Raw genomic sequence first — 20,092 nt, forward strand, 5'->3', positions numbered from 1 at the left:
ATGCGCAAATGGGAACCGATGACACGTGTCAACAAGTTAGGGAGTCTGACCACCCGATCCCATTAATCGCGACATGCATAGTCGCCTTTAATGGCAAGCATGGGTTATTGTCTATTGTCTATTGTACTACGGACCTTCATGGATTCTTTAGGGGTAGGAGTGCAAATGTATGGGGTGGTATTCACATCCTTGTCATAGTGAAGTTTAGCCTTCATTCTTCGAGTTCACGGTTCACAATGGCAACTGGGGGCACCTGTTGCGTCATCAGCGACTTCGATATCGATAATGATGACCGTGTTCTTTTGCAGAAGAACTTTTGAGCTGGGGAATATGACTGGCCCTGGGCACACGTGGTTCGGTGCTCGATGTGGCCTTCAAACAAGTTAGACTTCTTGAGGTACCGTTTCGTTTGCTCCACACACGACTCCGCTGTCCCTGTTGCTTGAGCGTGTTAAGGGGAGCGTGTGATGGCCAAACGTTTATTTGTTATATAAGTTATGATAGATATAACATAGTTATTATATAGTTGATAAATTAACTTTCCAATATATTCATTGACGTGTCTTTAATGAAGTCTATTTTTATCTGTGACTACAAACACAGGCTTCACAGGCAACACATTGCTTAAGGAATACCATCGAACGATCTCATTGATACGTCCTCAGAAAACCATGTGGCCTGAAACGTCACAGATTAACTACAGAACTATAACATTAACTAAGTTTAATGAAATTAAATCCATTCGGAATTAGTCGACGTTAACAATATACTTGTCAAATGGGTTAATTATGAAAATATCCTTTGTATATCTATTACTATAATGACTGCAATCTGTTCCTGTAGAGATACACGCTTACAACCTTAAGGCTCAACCTAGGGCCAACTCGAGACTGGCTCGCGAAGGAAGCTCCCACACTTTAGACAAATCTCAAAGCCTTTGTGTGTTGGAAACAGGGACATTGTGGCCCTCAATGTCTAGGTTTGAACTGCAGCTTGTATGGAGGCGGTGTTAAGATAAATGTACTCTCATATGTGCTGGGGTCGGATGAAGGGAAAGGCTCCGATGGATCACGAGTCAGGTCAAAGTTTTGCAGGATGGACGTCAGTCCAAGAAATATCCTGACTCGGGCCAGCTTCTCACCAATACAAGAACGTTTTCCAACGCCAAACGTCATCAGTCTGCAGAGTAAAACAAAACAAGTTTAATTATGTGTATTGTTACATGTAACGACTTATGACTGGGGTATACATTTACACTTCCATGGCACTGTGTCCAAATGTAAAATGTAATCATAACAAACGTTCATACCATGCATGACGCTTTTTTTAAATCGTAGAATATTAGTTGGTTTATTACGGCTAACTATCAGTACAATCGCCAGTGTCTGAAGGAATAGCATAAATCCAGCTACATTGGTCATGCAGATAGCTAAAGTACTGTAAGTCCCCATGGTCCCCAATTTAGAGATAAATTATACGCTAGTTTTATTTCTTGATATTGTGATGTTTTAGTCAGTTTTACTGTCCTTTGATGACAGGTTTTTATAATTTACCATAAATGACTGAAACAATTAAATGTTCTCGTCATGATATAGCTGAAATACGGCCGATGTAACTCGCTCACTCACATGATATACGCATCAGTCAAAGTCTGTGTGCTTTAAGGGGTATCCATAATTGCTAATGCTACTGAGCTAAGTCTACACCTGTCTCAAATAGTCTCTAGAGACAACCTCCCCGTGACCAGAAACAATTGCAGGGTGTCGGTACAATTTGTTTCTGCGACATTTGAAATATTGTCCGAATAATGGCATATTAAGCAGTACAATGTCTCGACTGCAGGAGTACCACCAAATGGGTGGGGTTGCAATTAGAGGAGAGGACGATAGAGTTATAACGACATTAATTAATTATGCCACCGATGATAATGCCAGACCCCATTCGCTAAAGCGGGCATCGATTTCTTCTCACGGAAAACTCCTCTGGCATGTCTCCGACAGACCATATTCTTGGAGGGCGGGATGAAAGGCATACCAAAGACCCGTTACCGGATTATGAAGCTATTTATAAGGAGGCAATACCAAATCGTAAAAACATTTGTTAAGGTGTATAATTTAAATCCAATCTGTCACTCTGGATTTGCTCAGGCTATTCAAGTGTTGATAATGTTTTCACCCCGCAGAGTTTAATTAAAAAATAGTTGTCTGAGTGTAAGGGTCAATTTTTTGTTTGTATGTTGTTGTGTAACTATAGAAATTATTTATGGTATGTTCGCAAAACAATATCCTGGGTAAGATGCTTTCAATAGTACTTGATATGTACATTAAATCTATTTCAGCTGTAAAACTATCAATTTGTAGCATTTCAGTGTCTTGAGTGGTGTACGCCAAGGATGTATACTCAGTCCCTTGTTATTCAGTATGTTTGTAACAGAACTTGAAGAGGATCTTACATCGTCAGACGAAAGGCGTATTTTTGTTGTTGCAGGTCTTTAGAGCTCTTTGTATTATTCTATGTTGATGATTTATGTTAATGTTCTTACACTACTGTAGGTTTACAAAGAAAGATTGATATTTTATCAGAATTTTGCGCAAAATGGGGCTTAAGGGTTAATTTTACAGAAAACTAAGATAACTATCTTTTTCACAATTGAGGTATATTGAAGAAGTATAGGTGTTAATCATTTTCCATGTTACATGAGCGTCCAGATTTAGAGTTCTATTCATATGGTAAAAGTGCGTTTAGTATGGAATCATATCTGTCAACTTTATATAACAAAGATTATTTTTATCGCTTTGAAGGTTAGGTGAATTAAATATCAGGAAGAAGAAATGATATTCAAAGAAAATTACGATTATATACATTTTAAAATATGAGGTTCATTTCATTTTTGTGCCCTCAATAGGATGATTTTAGAACACATTATATATTAAATATTGACTTAAAGATTCGAATTCTCTCATTCTCTTTCTTCAGAATGAGAAAAGTAATTACTTATATATGTATAAAAATATATTGAGGAAGCGTTTAGGCAACGTAGCGCATTATTATTGGAAATATATACACAAAAGTTCTAGTTATTGTGCACACCACCCCCTTTGTAAACGTATACATTGTACATGGGCTTGTGGCCTTTCTACTGAATAAAGATATATACCGAGGATAACTACGTTGCTATGACAACATGTTTAAGTCATATTTAAGAAATATGTATTCACCACATGGGGCCTGTTGGTGTATGAATTTTCCACCTCTCCTCTCCGCTTCTCCAGTCCCTAGCATGGTGATCTGCCTTCAGTTGTTGGCAATCTATAGCCCGTCTTTATATTGTATTGTCCCCTATAGTTAAAATGTTTCAGATTTCATCACTAGTTTTAAATAGATATCTGTCATATACTACTGTTTTTACCGCTCTTCGTCTACAGGGTTTTAGTTTGTAATATTCTTGATATACAACGTAGTTATTAATCGTTCTCGTCACGATATGGCTGCGACATTGCCAATGGGACGTTAATATTAACTCACTCACTCACTCACCCAGCTTCTCCAGCTGAAAATTCAGAATTGGGCAACATGCAGGTTGACCTATACAGATTTACCTCTGACGCTTTTCATCCCCTGATGGCAGAAGTTCGCCATTTTCATCCAAGAATCTGGTAGGATCAAACGACGAGGCATTCTCCCAAAATGACTCATCGTGGTGTACACGCCATATATTGTAAATAACCTTCATAAGAGAAAAATGCCTGTCATTATTGTTAAGAATGCTGAAAATACATGTGTAATGAACTCTCTAATGAGGTTGATCAACTTACCACAAACCCTCGGCCGTGTCATAGACGTCAAAATATGGCATTTGTTAGTCCCTGTCTGGCGTTCGGCATTAAGGGGGTACAAGGTCTGGTCGGCACGGAGTCATTTTAACGTGTCTGAGTTGTTTATATAAGCTCATTTGCAGCATGGCAGAGAGTTAATACTGGGCTAGTACAAGGGTCCACATATACGCATCGTCATATGAAATATTATTAAGTACAGTGTTAAACCCCATGTCACCTAACCTACTACAAACGCCAATGTTATGGCGTTGATTTAAATTAAAATTCATCTATATCGCATAAATTTGCCCCTGTCATACAATTCAAATTTTACCAGACTATATTACACGAACAGTTTACATTGATATTCTATATCTTTAAGGACGTAAATAGTTTGACAGTGCAACAGGGAAGTCATTACGAAATTAGCATTGGTCGTTGCACGTGAAATGACATGGAATTTCGCTAGATGATTGGTCTGCTGTGTTTCATGTTCTTTACCATGAAAATTAAAATTCATCTATAACGCATGAATTTGCCTCTGTCCTACAATTCAAATTTTACCAGACTATATTTACGTCGTTATGAAAACACGCTTTCACGAAACTGATGTGTCAGTAAGAAATTTAGAATTGTGAACAATAAAAGATAACTTTCTAAATCCATACACTGTCATATATTTTGGTTCACAAATTACATCACACAAAATTGGAACAGACCCTACTTTCTTAAGGTTATTTTACGGACATGTTGCCCTTCATTATTTCCAACACGTACCCTTGTGTCCTTGGGAATGCTGTAACCTCTATAGTTGCAGTCTTGCATAGGGGTCCTTGGTCCACCTATGGTTGAAGGCGTGTAGTAGCGATATAATTCTAATTCCACTGCTCTGCTGTAGGGCATTTTGTCCCTGTCATCCAAACCTGGAAGTCGGTCCTTCCCAACAACCCTCTGGATCTCCTCCTGGATCTTCTTTTGGACCCCAGGGAAATTTGCCATTGCAGCTAAGGCAGTGTACATGGTGGGTTTTGTTGTGAGAATACCTGTTCACATAATAGAAAAAAGTAATTGAGTTTAGGACATAGCACCTGTGAAGTGATTAATGTTTACCTCTATTCCACAATAGGAAACGTGCGAAAGAATTTCTGTTCAAACAGAGATGTATGACCTGTACGAGGGGACATAAAAAGGTAGTCAGTCTAACTATATTCTCGACGTCCAATGTTTGTTAAGTTTCCATTTAATTATGAATGGATCATTAGCAAAACCATATCCAAAGTTTCAGATATGTGGTAATGTGGCAATGGTGTGTCCTCAGACAATATGAAATGATCAGAAGTATGTTCAGAATGGTCTTTGATGAATTCCCATCTTAAATCAACAGCCAAAGATTTAGACAGGGCCTGTTTTTTCAAGGACTCGTCCATTCTGATCTTTCAAAAACATTGTGTCCAGATATTGAAGCTGGCACTATTTACAATATACTGGGAGCTGACACTTGTGTGACCATCCAGTATTTAGATTACACCCTAGACATCATGAGGTTCTTGAGAGGCATTTAGAAGTTGGTATTCTAATATAAGACAGAATGTTATGGACGTCAACTTCTTCTTTATTATTTACACAACGTTTCGGGGCCATTCCTTGTCCCTTCGTCAGGATATGCTAACTAACAAATAAACAGGATATATATACACTACTAATGCACATGAAGCCAGAGTGATGATTTTAAACATGTATATACATTTACAAAACAGCAGATAAAAGAAAATTAAAATAAACAAAATCCGGTATGGTGCTGTTACAGTGGATTAAACAATAGAAACCAGTATATCTGATTGGTCTACAATAGTGGGGGCTGACAGTCTAACGATCTAGAAAAGCTGGGATAACATATTAACGGCTGGAATGAAGATGTGACAGTGCATTAAGAGGTGAAGCCTTGAGTACTCCCAGGCATTGCGTAGGTAAACCCCTTGGTCTCTGTTCATCTGTGGTGCTAATCTCTTAATAATGATAGCTTCTGAAATTTAGCGTCGTCGCCAATCATGGATGTCCGATTCTATGACGGTTGTTGCTTGCCAGTCAGTGGAGTGCGACGGATTGTTGACAATGTGTTCCGAGAGAGCTGACTTTAGATCTGAATTCTTGTATTGAACTTTTGTGATCCTTCAGCCTAATGTCAATGGGGCGGGATGTCTCTCCTACATAGCTGCTGCCATAGTCGCATATAAACTTGTAGATGCAGCCTCTGGGCATCATGCATGAATAGTGAAAACATTAGAATCAGTTATGCCACTTTAACAAGCACTTCAGTATCGAAATTTGATTCCAGCGTACTTCTATTAATCTAAAACACTCAACATATTTCGTGCATATTTTGTTTCCTGAAATCTATTGCAGATTTTGCATTTTGGGTCGTGGTGTTGGTGGCGGTGGTAGGGTACCAAGAAGAAAAGTCAAACGATATGCATATCTTGAGGCTGGAATATAGCAAATCCATTTTACCTGCTAGCACCGAATCCATCAAAACACCTCGGATCTCTTCCCTTGATATCAGTCCATTCTTATGCTCTTGTAAAAGCAACTTGTAGAGACAGTTGGGGTTCGTATCCTTGGATTCCTTCAAATTATATTTAATCTATTACTCCATATTTGAAATTAGGGTTGCATGCATTCTTTATAATGATACATTCTTTATAATGATATTCGTGACATTTGTTTAACGTACACACAGTACCATGTGCCCTACAGCGTCAGTCAGACGTGTTTTACTGAACATTAACTCAACACTTCTAGTAACGGTTTGCATACATCACCTGTGATATTTTGTCAACGGCTTCGGCAAAATAGTGGCAACCATCCTTCAAAGACTGACAAGATTGTCTCAGGTGCGGTATCAACGTCGTACTAAACGGGATATTGTCCATAACAAACTGGTTCTTGTTGCGTAAAAGGACATCAAAGGCATCTGAAATCTTCTGACAAATCTCCAATGTCTTATGGCCAGGTTTAAATCTTCGTCCACATACCTGAAATGAAATAAACTAACCGTGAGTGAGTGAGTGACTTAGAACGGCAATATTCAGTTACTCGTTATATATATATATATAGACACACACACACACACATATATATATATATACAAACACACACACACACACATTAATAATACATTTATTCCTTAAAAGCTGTCGAAAAAGGACATTAAAGCAGACACAATACTATCATGTAACTTAAGATTTTATCTTATAATGCAGGACAATACAAATATTAAAAACGGGCAATAGATTACCAACAACTGAAGGTAGATCAGTATACGTCGGACCATGGGGACTTAAAAGTACTTTTGCTACCTGCATGGACCCTAGCTGGATTTACACCATCCCTTCAGCTGCTGGCGATATTGATGAGGACAGGCGGTTCTGCTATAAAAAAATGGAGCGTCGTTTGGTAATCAGGAAGATAATGTTCTAGATCCATCTGTGTAAACAGCATCATAAGCGTTTCTTAATTCGTGATATTGCTGTTTGTACATAAATGAGTTGGTTTCAGATTTCTGAAGTTTAGTGTAAGTTAGGACCACCTCTGGCCATACTGTTTGTCATGGTGGAGAAAAGTAAAGTTGGGTCTGGCTATATTTTCAAGATTTAGATTATGATAGCTGCAGAAATAACGGATTGTATTCTTATTTAAAATGGTACTCGTGGGGAGCCAGCTCCTCGTGGTGGGTGCTGGGTAACGCTAAGAGCTCGCCAACACCCCCGTTGTGGACCCGGGGGATATTTGGTCCACCAACTCGTTTACCGCGGGTTGCGGCCCTATGTCGGTGGAGGAAGGGATCCTGGTGGTTGACGGCAATAGGAGCATGTAACCGTGTTCCTGTTGCCTAACACACCGCTCTAGCCCCGACTTTCAATCAACCAATTCAGTCAATCACATTATTGTTAAGTCTTGGCGAATATTTTGAACTCGAAATTTCAAATACACAATTTCATGCATGTTCTTGCCTAGAGACGTATGCCCAGAAGGCAGTGGCTCATGGGCCTATCTGGTGGAATCATTAAACCTTTTCTTTTTCTGCTGGAGTATATCATCCGGGTGCTGCAAGCTGGAGATCCGGATGTTTTAGCATTGTCCTTGTGACAATGCATGGTGGGTGGGTAGATCGGATGATAAATTTAGATAACTAACCATGGCTTATAAAACCCCGACAAAAAGGGACAAACGTCCTCTTGAAAATGATCCTGTTGACATCAGATATTCCAGACACATTGATTACTGGCCATGTTTTGTCGTCATTGAGGTCAATGATAAAATACACCGCTGAAGTTAAATCCTTTTGCTGTGTGTAAGGGTATCTAAGACACTGCCGGCGAAAAGAACAATAGAGGATTATGTTCTGGTGCTGTTGATTGTGTGCGCGAAAGGGCAACAGTCAACCAACCTTTTGAACACTGACACTTTTGTTGGCACTCCGGTTACCGTCACTGCCGACAAAACACTTAACACGAGGAAGGGAATCGTGCGAGATCGTGATCGATGGCTGGCAGACGTCCGAACTTGATATCGTTTCCGAGATGAGAGATCGGGCTGTACTATATGTAAAACGTTTCTCAACCCGTAAAAACAACACAACTATTCAAACTAATACATATCTGTTTTCTTTCTCGTCACCTACTGCTACAACATCACTTACGGCCGGGTACTGTAATATCAGTGTGGAATGCCATACTAACGGCTCATAAATATATTCAAAGATATGTATAATCTGTTCAGATCCACTTTCGTGCCTTCAGGCAATTAAAAACTTATCGTGTAAACATCTACTTTTTAGATAAATTATTGAACTCTATAATGATCTTGCTACTGGCCAATATGACATCGTCTTTTGTTGGTTATCCAGCAATGTAGGCATTTCTACGATCGTAATTACTGGTTTTTTAAAACAAATTGATTTCATGGATGAATTTTGAGTAATATGTTCTGTAGCTAGATGTATTTTTATGATTGGTAGTTAAGATTTGTCACTTAGATTGGCAGTATCTATACCCTCAATGGGGGTTGAAGTATTTTAAAATTATTGTCCTCCTGAAAGAGTTCAATTCAAAGTCAATTTAACTCTACCACACCTTTAATCGTTGTGTATTTGTTATTTTAATATGGGCTTAAACTCACCAAAATCGCCAGCAGCTGAAGGGATGGTGTAAATCCAGCTAGGGTCCATGCAGATAGCTGTAAGCCCTCATGGCCCCTATTATGCTGATCTACTGCCTTTAGTTGTTAACGTGCTATGTATCGTATAATGTTTTAGTTTTTCATGCTAGTTTTATGTTCATATCTGGGACGTTCTAGTAATTTTACTGCCCATCGTCGACAGGTTTTACTCTTCAACATTTTAAAAATTTGTATTATATGATATATATGGATGAGATATTGCGGATGTGACGTTAAATATTAACCAACTCACTCGTTTTTGAATTGGTGGAATAAGTGATGATTTTTCAGGAAGAGTTCTTTATGTAGGAGATGAAAGCAACAATTGCACGGTTACAGTCAAGATTTGATGAAATAATACGTATTTTGACACACAATGTAGAGTGAAGTTAAGGAGTCGTATTTTAAAACTGCTTTTACAAGCTCCACCTTAAATGAAGGAGACGTAATCATGTTCGAGGGGGGTTTTCTGATCACCTCCCCACATTGATCTGGAAACAACTTTTAATATACCAAGTGTCTTCAGGCATTTGTGTTTCAAATATACGATAGGAGGACGAAAGATGTGATGACGACAGAGTAAATAATGCCCGGGAACGTAGCTTCCTACATGACGTAAACAGAGAAGCCATTTAAAAACAATTCCGGGTGTTTGTGTTGTTTATAGTTTTGACCGAAATGGATGCAATTTGTTTTATATTTTGAACATTGTCGATTTTATGGCATATATTGTCTGGTAACATTATGTTGTCATTATGTCTTTCTGTAAGGAATTAACATGCGCTATATAATGTATTTGAAGATACATCCCAGTTACCAATAGCTGTACACATATGCCAGATAATACATGTACTTACGTAGAATGACTGCTAAAGGGTCATGTAAAATTAAAATGCAAACATATATAACATCAGCAATATATATATATATATATATATATATATGTGTGTGTGTGTGTGTGTGTGTGTGTGTGTGTGTGTGTATTATTAGGCACGTGCCCAAAGTGTTTAATGCTGAGAGGTGATGACTGATATCATTGTTATATAATTATTGATATCATTGTTTTACAATTACTGATTTACAATTATTTAAACGTTGTTGGCGTCCCATTATATTATATTTGGACCGACGAACTTCAGACGTTGCATACAAGACCTTCACGTTTGCTGTACCGAATCAGTTTCCCGCTGTAATGAATTGCATGCATATCGACTAATCGGTCATAACACGCAAAAAACGTTCATTACTTAACGTCAACAAAACGACAAAACATGACTTTTGTGAACAATCAGCTGATACCTCTGCTTCGCTTCGAACGGCCATCAGCTATTAGCGTTACCCAGCAGTCGCCACGAAGTACAAGATACTTTTCGCGAGTGCCAATGCAAAGAAGGTCTAGACACGTGGACACTCCATTCCTTAAACATATTTGAGCCGAGGTCCCGGAGGGGCCGAAACATATTATTCTTAAGGAATGGAGAGTTGCGAGGATATTACCCTAAGTTAAATGTCAAAATGACAAAATGAAGTCTTCACATGAAAGTGGTACACGTCGCTCCAGTCCTGGAAAGTAATGGAGTGAGCAGACAATGGAATGACGTCACCAGTGTGATTTTAATAACTGTGAATTGACACGGGTCAATGCTACGGTCATTTATGTAAATGCATGTTGCTGTATGTGCAGCTCATGGACACAAAATCCGTTATTAGTATCTACAATTTATAGATACGATGTTTTCTTTTTATTACTATGGATTCTTTAGAAGAATGCTTATTGTCCTCCCGTGAGGATACTCAGGCTTCTAAACTTGGAAAGTCAAATAAGTCTCTCCACTCTCTTTAATCGTAGAATGCATGTCCTTTTAATGAATGGCTAGATCTCTCTATATAGCTAATGAATGGTATTGTCTGCCTCTCCGGGGATCCAGTATAGTGATCTATCTTCAGTTGTTGGCGATCCGTTGGCCATTTTATATTGTAGCCTATGTTGAAATAAAGTCTTAAATATGTGATAGTCTAGTTTTTTTACTGTCCTTTGTAGACAGATATTTATATTGCCTAATTATATTTTGAGATATATTTATACAACGCTCATAGTCACGACATGGTTGCTATAATGCCGATGTGACTAAATTTTAACTTACGCACTGAGATGAAGGCAACAACTTACCAAAACCAAGATAACGTTGCTGACATATTGGTTCACGTCATCCCACGGATCAAAAGAGACGCCATTTCGTTTTCTGCACCTGTTGATCATTTCTTGTATTTCTGCGTGGGCAAGATGCTCGACATTTTTCAGTGCAGTTCCATATTGTTTTATTCCTCGAAAGGTAAGTTTTCTCAGGTATCGCAGTGTGTCACTGGCCGTCTGGAAAATCAGGTCATTCGGCAGCAAATACTTTCTGAAGTATGAATTAACCCTTCCACTGAAGATGTCAGCATATTCAGGAGAATGAAGGAGGTCCCTTATGGTGTTGAACTCATCCAGAACGACTACAGGCTCCATTAACAAATAGAAAGTGAATATGCCGTTGTATTTCGCACCCAGTCGAGTGATGTCCTTGAGCATTGAAGCGTCCTTTATTTCTAGGAAATTGCCCAGTACTGGCAGTGGTTTTGGACCTGGGGGCATCTTGCTATACTTCCGTTTCCGCAAATATACGTAGCCGATAAACAACACTACAGCTGCACCCAGTATAACCTCTGTCAACATCTTGTTACAGCGCCAGTGAATGGACACAGCTTTGAGTGTTTGTCTGAAACAGAAGTGGAAAATGTATCCATGATCGACAATTATGATTGCGAAAACATGACAACTGTCTTATCTATTTCTCCAAATATGTTAACCCTGAAAGCATTAAATATAATCAGTAAAACCTACAATTTCAGAACCATTTGTTTCCGAAGTTAGGAGGCTTGTTTGAAATGTCAAACATTATGAGGTTGGCGATGAGTGATAATTCCATGATTTAAATAACACATTACATGACGATTTGACTCCTGGGGGTCATATACATACATATACAGTACATACATATAGGTTATCACTCGAGTGTGTTTGGGATGGTTAATATCCTCCATTAGAAATAAACATTGTATTTCACGATACCTATTGTTTATTCCTAACGCAGGATATTAACCACCCCAAACCACAAGAGTGTGATAACGTATTACCACACAATGTCATTCTTACTGTATTTTTAAAAAAATGCGATTTCATATGCCACGGATCATGAAACTAAACTTCGTGGAATGTGTCCGCATTATCTATGACGTCACAAATATGTGCGTAGTAATACATGACATCACAAGCTCGGTGACGCAATTTTCTAGTGATCACTCTGTTTTAGAGTCTACTTCAGGACAGCCATGTCCAAATATTTCTAAAGACCAAAAACTATGTAGTCAGGCCATATGATATTTACCACAGAGTACATTGTTTTGTCAGCTACCCTGTTCCTCTTGGTCACTCCTATTAACTACTGTATATGGCTCTTATGGCCTTTATTGGTCACCCCCCACCCCCCTTGGCTGTGTCTGTCATCACATCACCTGTAGAAGGAAGTGTTATTGTTTCTCTATCTATTCATTGTTGAATCTTTGCCTGTCCTTTGTTGTTAAAACTGTATATATACATATATGTATGCTCACATCTATACTGAATGTGAGTGTTGAGTCCGGTATTCCGACTGTCTGTGTAGGGACGACCGCGAGCAGGAGTACGCCGCTCGCAGGAAAGGCCCTGGGGTTGAGCTGGAAGTCCGTTCACCTCATTCATGTATACTTGTTTGTCATGTCTTGTACCAACTAAAGAAGTTGGAACTATACTATGCATTCATTCGTCGTCATCAGCTTATTCATTTGTCTTCGTCGAAGTAACGTTCATCTTACTCATGATCTAATTCACCACGAGCCGATGACAACAGGCACGCGTTGACAACTCTTTTAACTGCGTTACTTCATCTAGTTCCCATTAAGCTTTTATGTTAAAGAGCGTATTGTTGCCAACAAATCGTAGCTTAGTTTGAAAAATAACAAAAATACTCACGTGGAATTTCAGAAAATTTCAGTTAACCCTCTGAACAAGAAATACACTTTAATGTTCACGTGATATTGAGCACCTGGCCCCTCTTTCATGAAGCAACCTTATCTCTAAGGTTAACCTTAACTCAGGTTTCAGCCTTAGGCCTTTCCTACGGTTGACGTCAAACAGCCTTAGCTAAGGTTAACCTTACCTAACGTGAAAAGGTTACGTTGGTTGGTATGACTCAATCTTAGTAGTATTTTTAAAAGTAGTTAGTATTTAGTAAAGCCCACGTTAGGAGGACACACCCAGCGTGCCAACTCCCTTTCCCTCGAGACAGCATGTGCTACTTACTTTCAGGTATTTGGGGAAAGGCGGTTTCCTGTCCGAGATTGGCGATGTCCATGGTGTACAGACACATGCAAAAAGTATTCGGACACTTGACGTAATTGCCAAAGACTTACACGTTATTTCAGTGTAGCAGGCTTTTAATGGCCGTTTGAACAATAATACTTCTTTTCCATGGGCAAGAGAAGAAAAAGAGCGAACTAAACTTGGGTTCTACAGTACTGGTGGCTTCCCAAGAGTTGTGGGTGCAGTAGATGGTACTTTGATACCAATTAAAAGACCGCCGGCAAATGAGGAAATGGCTTTCGTTTGCCGTAAGGGCTACCACGCCACAAATGTGCAAGGACTTTGCGATTCTGACCTCAGGTGAGCCAATATATCTGTCACTTAACAATATCTATATACAAATAATGTTCATATCCTACTGTTTTATATACTAGATTCATTTTATAATTATATAAAAGGGGGATTGTTTGACAATTGTACTACACATTATTGTTTTGATTGTAAACTAGGTGATGGTGCGTTGTAAAACTGAGAATGTTATTTATGGCCCTGGATTCCTGTGTCGTCCTCTCCCTAATACTGACAGTCGGTCGGGGAACTGATGTTGGTACGTATCTTTGCACGCCTGTGGATTTGTACACCATCTATCATAACCATGGGCGTCAATTCGCACACGATCACCGTCCCTTGACGCCATGTTTGTTTACAGAAGCTGGCCTTATTCTAGCGAGAACTCTATCCACTGTATGATAAAAATAGTTACCTGTCCTTGTCTTTCTTCGTGACGACCAGCAAGAATAAACGCCGTTAAATTTGTTTGTACTACGACGTCTGGCCCCTACATCTGTGTATGCTGTAGTTCGTCAGCTTTCAACGCGTCTGCCGGCCGGTCCGTGTTTATATACCCTATTTATAGAACACGTCTGCAATCTTTGACACATTTATCCACCACGGAGCTCGTTGGTATGGTGGCTGAATGGGGGACTACGCATCATGATCCCACCGTGAACAGTCATGACTTTAAAGTTGCATTGCATTACTTTTGCTATAAGTGAGCGAGTGAGTTAATATTTAACGTCACATCGGCAATATTTCAGCCATATCGTGACGGGAACATAACACTGAAATGGAATATATGTGTAATATAAAAACCTGTCGACAAAGGACAGTAAAAACACTAGAATATCACAGATATGAATTTAAAACCAGCATGAAAAACAAAAACATTGTAATTAAAGAAGACAATACATTATAAAACGCGGGCTATAGATCGCCAACAACAAAAGGTAGATCACCATACTAGGGACCATGGGGACTTACAGTACTTCATCTACCTGCATGGACCCTAGCTGGATTTACACCATCCCTTCAGCTGCTGGCGAGTGTACGAAATGCTAGCCAAATCTAAAATGACAAGAATGCTACGATTAAAAACCTGGTAGACTTAAATTTACATCGAATGTTTTGGGACTTAAGTATCCTCTCAGGAGGACAATAATTTTACAATACTTCAACATCCTTCGAGGGTACAGCAACTAACAATCTCAGTTATAGTCTGGTTCATAATTATTGAGAATTTTTCTTCTTACTTTGAGCTATCCTAACACCTCAACTGATTCACTGATACTTAAAACTAAGTAATGGTATAAGGGAGGTAACTCATCTTGGCCTACTGAGTATAGTACAATTAGAGTTACCTCCCCTGAATTTGTAGCAGACGTCATTTTCCTCAGCACTGTCAACAATGTCTGCTGAAGATAAATTCCTTCTCCTCTCATGAAACAAGAACATAAAGACAGGCGTGTTGAGTGGTGTTGGGCACATGAAAACTTTGGCTGGGAAAATGTGATTTTTACTGATGAAAGCTCAATATGGGTATATCCCAATAATGTGAAAATATGGACAAAGTCTGCGTCAGGACCGTTGTATCGACGACCTAAATACAGCCCAAAGTTTCATGTATGGGGAGGGATATCCTTATTAGGAACGACCCCGCTGTGTGTGTTTGAGGGAAATCTGACAAGTCAACGCTACACTAACATATTAGATAATTTTCTCCTTCCAAGTGCACATGTGTTTTATGGAAATGACTTGATTTTGCAGCAAGATAATGATCCTAAACACACCACAAAACATGCCAAGCAGTGGTTTCAGGAGAAAAATGTGACTGCATTACCATTTCCTGCATATAGTCCTGACTTAAATCCCATTGAGAACATTTGGGGGATGATGAAGGAATGTGTGAATCAAAAGGGGTTGACAAAAATTGAAGACATGAAGAGAGAAGTGGTCCGATACTGGGACAGCATAACTCACGAGACACTAACCTCTCTGATAGGAAGTATGCCTACCCGTCTTAGACTGTGCCGTGAAGCTCAAGGAGACTTGATAAAATATTAAATTGTTACCTACACAACATGAAAAGGTCAGTTCACTTTCACAATACATTCAAGTTTATCTGATTTGTTCTCGTTTAATAATATGAAATGCTTTAGCTATTCTCAATAATTTTGAACCATACTGTACTAATCTAAACTTCCAATAATAAAAACTTTTGCTATAAAAATGTCTTGTTAACACAAATGTCTAAAAGCCATGAATATATTACAGTTTATCTTCAAAACTAGTTTTCTATTATTGTTTTGATTCAACTATGATATAGGACATCACATAAGAAAGAAGTATGGCATCACTCCCATATTTTACTAAATTACATAATTAAAAGGCGTTAGAAATTTAAACGAGCACAGGCTCAGTTCCATATCGTAAGGGAAATCCTTCATTTTGCTGCATACGCTGCCGTCTTCAGTGGAAGGGTTAATTTAAAGAGATCGTTTGAACATCAAAACTTTAAAAAACGTTTATGATAGAAAAATTCACACAGTCAAAAATATATGCGTGGCTGACTTTCCATTCAAGGAGATAGGATGGAGAGTTTTCTGTTCATTGATGTTTGAATTGACAACTACCCCCACAGTGCAGTGATGAGATGATAGATTAATCGTTTAATGATTATACCTTGGAATGTATCTTAAATCAAAGCAACAAGACCTTTTTCCTAATAATAAGAAATTTTAATGTTTCTGTATATATGGTTACAATATCACAAGCTAGCTGTCATCTAAAGTAACGTCCAAATGAAACTTAACTTAGCAACTGAACTTTTGTTTGTTGACGTGAATGAGTTAGTCAATACTGAACGTCACATCGGCAACGTTTCACCTATACCGAGACGAGAACACATTTGCATTATAACGTTCATTTATATGTTATAAAACTTGTCGTCAAAAGACAGTAAAACAAATTAGAAATAAAATGTAAGTTAAAACTTACAACATTATTTGAACAATACATAATATACAAACAGGCTATTGATCTCCAACAACCGAAGGTAGATCACCATACTGAACACAATGGGAACTTACACTATTTATGCTTCCTGCATAAACCCCACCTAGATTTACACCCCGACTTCACCCGCTGTCGATATATATTTGATCCAACGATCCAGAAATAGTAGGTAGGACAACAGACAGGCCAGGAACAGGCAGACCACGGGTGAACGTCGCTGCCTAGGTACCTTGCGTCTGAATAACATTCTTTAGTCTGTCACGCCATCAAAATCGCATGCTGTCGAGTCGTGTGGTCAGTAGACAGTGACAAGACGACTAAAGACACACGGTTAAAATGCAGTTTGTTGTGGTCATTTTTGTTGTGTTGTTTTCGGTATGGAGCTTCATATTGCCGACAAAGTTTCTTTTGGGCATTAGTTCTTTGTCTTACAGCTTTAAAACTATATGCAAGCATGTTGACATGCACAGTCAGCCTTGGCCTCAATTGCGCTGTTTAGAAGGAACAGTCGGTGCTCTGAGTGGTCTAGATAAAGCTCACAGCATATCTTGCTCTACTGTCACGCTACAAGTTCGGTTTTAAATCATATTTAGGTACAGATGTACCTCTGATTTTCCAACACGGTATGTTTATCTCCTAAGTGTAATATTTCTACGGAAACATTTCAGAAGTGCAATACCGCTAGATGCATGACATCAGAATGGTTCAGTTATGACGTCACCATGCTAATGATCGCAATGGCCTTTGACCTTGCATGACTCGCGACAGGTCGAGAGTCAGCATACTGTAGGCGTTTTCGCCGCACTTTCTATCAAATTATGGAGAGTAATAAACAGAATACAAAACTCACTTCTATGAAATACCATTTTCGTGAAAGATTTAGTTACTGTATCAAAGTCGTTTGAGACCAGATCATTAACTCACGTAATAAAATGGTATGACACGGATTTCCGTTTCCTATTCTCTATGTATTCCCTTTTGTAAATTAAATCTTTCGAAAACTCAAGTCAACGCACAGGCCAAAGTGAAGGAAATGTATTAAACGTATTTACTTATATACAGATGTCGATCAGGCTTGAGCATGGATAAAGGAAATTGGACACAGGGATGGACACACTGGTGTCAGTTCACTCACTGCACGTGAAAACTGTGAACAAGGCCTAGGCATTGCACAAGTCGATGGGCCTTTCCTCTGACAACGCGTTGGCAAGTGTTTGAGGACGATGGTAGCGTTGGCAGAAAGCGAGGGACAAAGGACACTGACGTTTGCATTTGCAAGATAAACACATGTGATAAAACAACCTCCTCTGGCGGGTATGAAAGTCGGAGGGGGTAACACCACAGGATACTCGTGAAGGTTCCGGGGTAGAATAGGCCTTCAGCAACCCATGCTTTTCATAAAAGGCGACTATGCTTGTCGTAAGAGGCGACTAACGGGATCGGGTGATCAGGCTCGCTGACTTGGTTGACACATATCATCGGTTCCCAAATGCGCATATCGATGCTCATGTTGTTGATCACTGGATTGTCTGGTCCAGACCCGATTATTTACAGACCGCCGCCATATAGCTGTTATATTGCTGAGTGCGGCGTAAAACTAAACTCACTCACCCACTAAGATCACAGGACTTGGTAGCGATTCGCTGTAACATTGCTTTAAAGCTCTGATATATCCGTGTAGGACATGGTTCCCCACCTGTCAAACGCAGTTCGGTGCAAAACGTTTGTCTCGACCTCGTTGTCTCTCATGCCGTCGCTTCAGGAGGAAACGAGATTCGACGTTGCACCATTGGATACGTCGGTGTATAGTCGTCTCATGACAGGTCCAGCCTTTGGTCGATCTGATCCATTCCCTACTTTTCCCACGATCAATGGCGATATTTCAGTCAGCTGTGCTTGTCGTATGAGGCGACTAACGGGATCGGGTGGTCAGGTTTGCGGACTTGACACATGTGACACATGTCATCGGTTCCCAATTGCGCAGATAGATGCTAATGCTGTTGATCACTGGATTGTCTGGTCCAGACTCGATTATTAACAGACCGCCGCCATATAGCTGGAATATTGCTGAGTGCGGTGTAAAACTAAACTCACTCACTCAATTAAAACTAGTAATTAAACCTAAAACAGTTTAACTATAGAGGACGATACAATATATAAACGGGCTATAGATCGCCAACAACTGAAGGAAGGTCACCACACTATGTGACAATAATGATGCAATTCCCTAATGTGACCTGCATCATATATTCCTGTGTTTTTCAATTAACTGGCTTTTGCATGTGTTTATTGCGAGGATACCGATAGTGCGGGATGCGATAACCTTTTTGCAAACACCTTGCAGTTGTACAATTGACACCGACTTGTGCAGAGTTTTGAGGACTACTTGCAGAACATGGAAAGTGGTTAACACTGTAGTTTTCTGCATTATCTACGTATACCTGCCTGACAAGTGTTGGCAATTAGCTCACAAGGTTTCGGCACATATATACCACTTCAATTGCCGGAGATGGTCAGGAATATTCTGCTCTGTCATGACATTACTTTCGTGATAATTTACCATTTATTAGTGGGAATATTTGCCACCCTTTTGCTTTTGCAGACTCAAGGAGCGTGTTTATGCTGCTGCATCCATGATATTCCTGATGTGACTTCCTTGGGACATGCCCCAACTCCAATGTGGCTGGCTTGTATGCAGGAGAAGACTGGGTTTCTGTCTTGCTGCAACCTAGTGATAACCTATGTATGGGGTAGCCCTAACTGCATGATGCACGTTTGGTTTTGGGGAACAAATCCTCTGTTGTGTCCGCTGTTGTGCATTTGTACTGAATGTGGCAGAAGGGAAGCCAATGTGTTAGTGCGTTCGTTCGTTACGGCAAAGGCCTAGGTTCGATTCCTCACGTGGGTACAATGCATGAAGCCCATTTCTGGTGTTTCCCTGCCGTAATATTGGTGAAATATTGCTAAAAACTTCGTAAATCCCAACTCACTCATTCAGTTGTAATGAATGGAAACAGGTAGAATTAGCTTACAGCTAGTCATCTTTAAATTGACAGTGCCTCGGTTCTGAGTTTCACTTGTGTCTCCCCTGAAAACCTTTACAAATATTGGACACTATTGTTTCACTTTCCTGTTGAAGATTATTTGATTTGATTGTGGCTGACCTTTCTGATAAACACATCTTCCTCGCAGATGATCTAAATCCCAGGATACAAGATATTGTACACTTTACACCCAAGGACATTTTGTCGTTAATGGTAAGGAATATTTGGACCTAGCAAGATCATGCAGAGTAACCATGTCGCGTGTAACCTTCAAGAGGGTAGGT

At 39.4% G+C, this 20,092-nt stretch overlaps 1 protein-coding gene across 1 annotated transcript; it reads right to left on the minus strand.

Moving 5' to 3' along the window:
• Nucleotides 1-465: 465 nt before the first annotated feature.
• On the minus strand, nt 466-14,380 carry LOC137291158 (cytochrome P450 2B4-like). Its single transcript, XM_067822447.1, has 7 exons — nt 14,177-14,380; nt 11,203-11,791; nt 6,635-6,847; nt 6,324-6,438; nt 4,593-4,858; nt 3,600-3,727; nt 466-1,179 (listed from the first exon to the last, which is right to left on the minus strand). Exons 2-7 carry the CDS (start codon nt 11,746-11,748, stop codon nt 969-971), a joined length of 1,479 nt encoding a protein of 492 aa, XP_067678548.1. The 5' UTR covers nt 11,749-11,791; nt 14,177-14,380; the 3' UTR covers nt 466-968.
• Nucleotides 14,381-20,092: the final 5,712 nt, after the last annotated feature.

Source organism: Haliotis asinina, chromosome 7, assembly GCF_037392515.1.
Source record: "Haliotis asinina isolate JCU_RB_2024 chromosome 7, JCU_Hal_asi_v2, whole genome shotgun sequence".
Classification (NCBI taxonomy): domain Eukaryota; kingdom Metazoa; phylum Mollusca; class Gastropoda; order Lepetellida; family Haliotidae; genus Haliotis; species Haliotis asinina.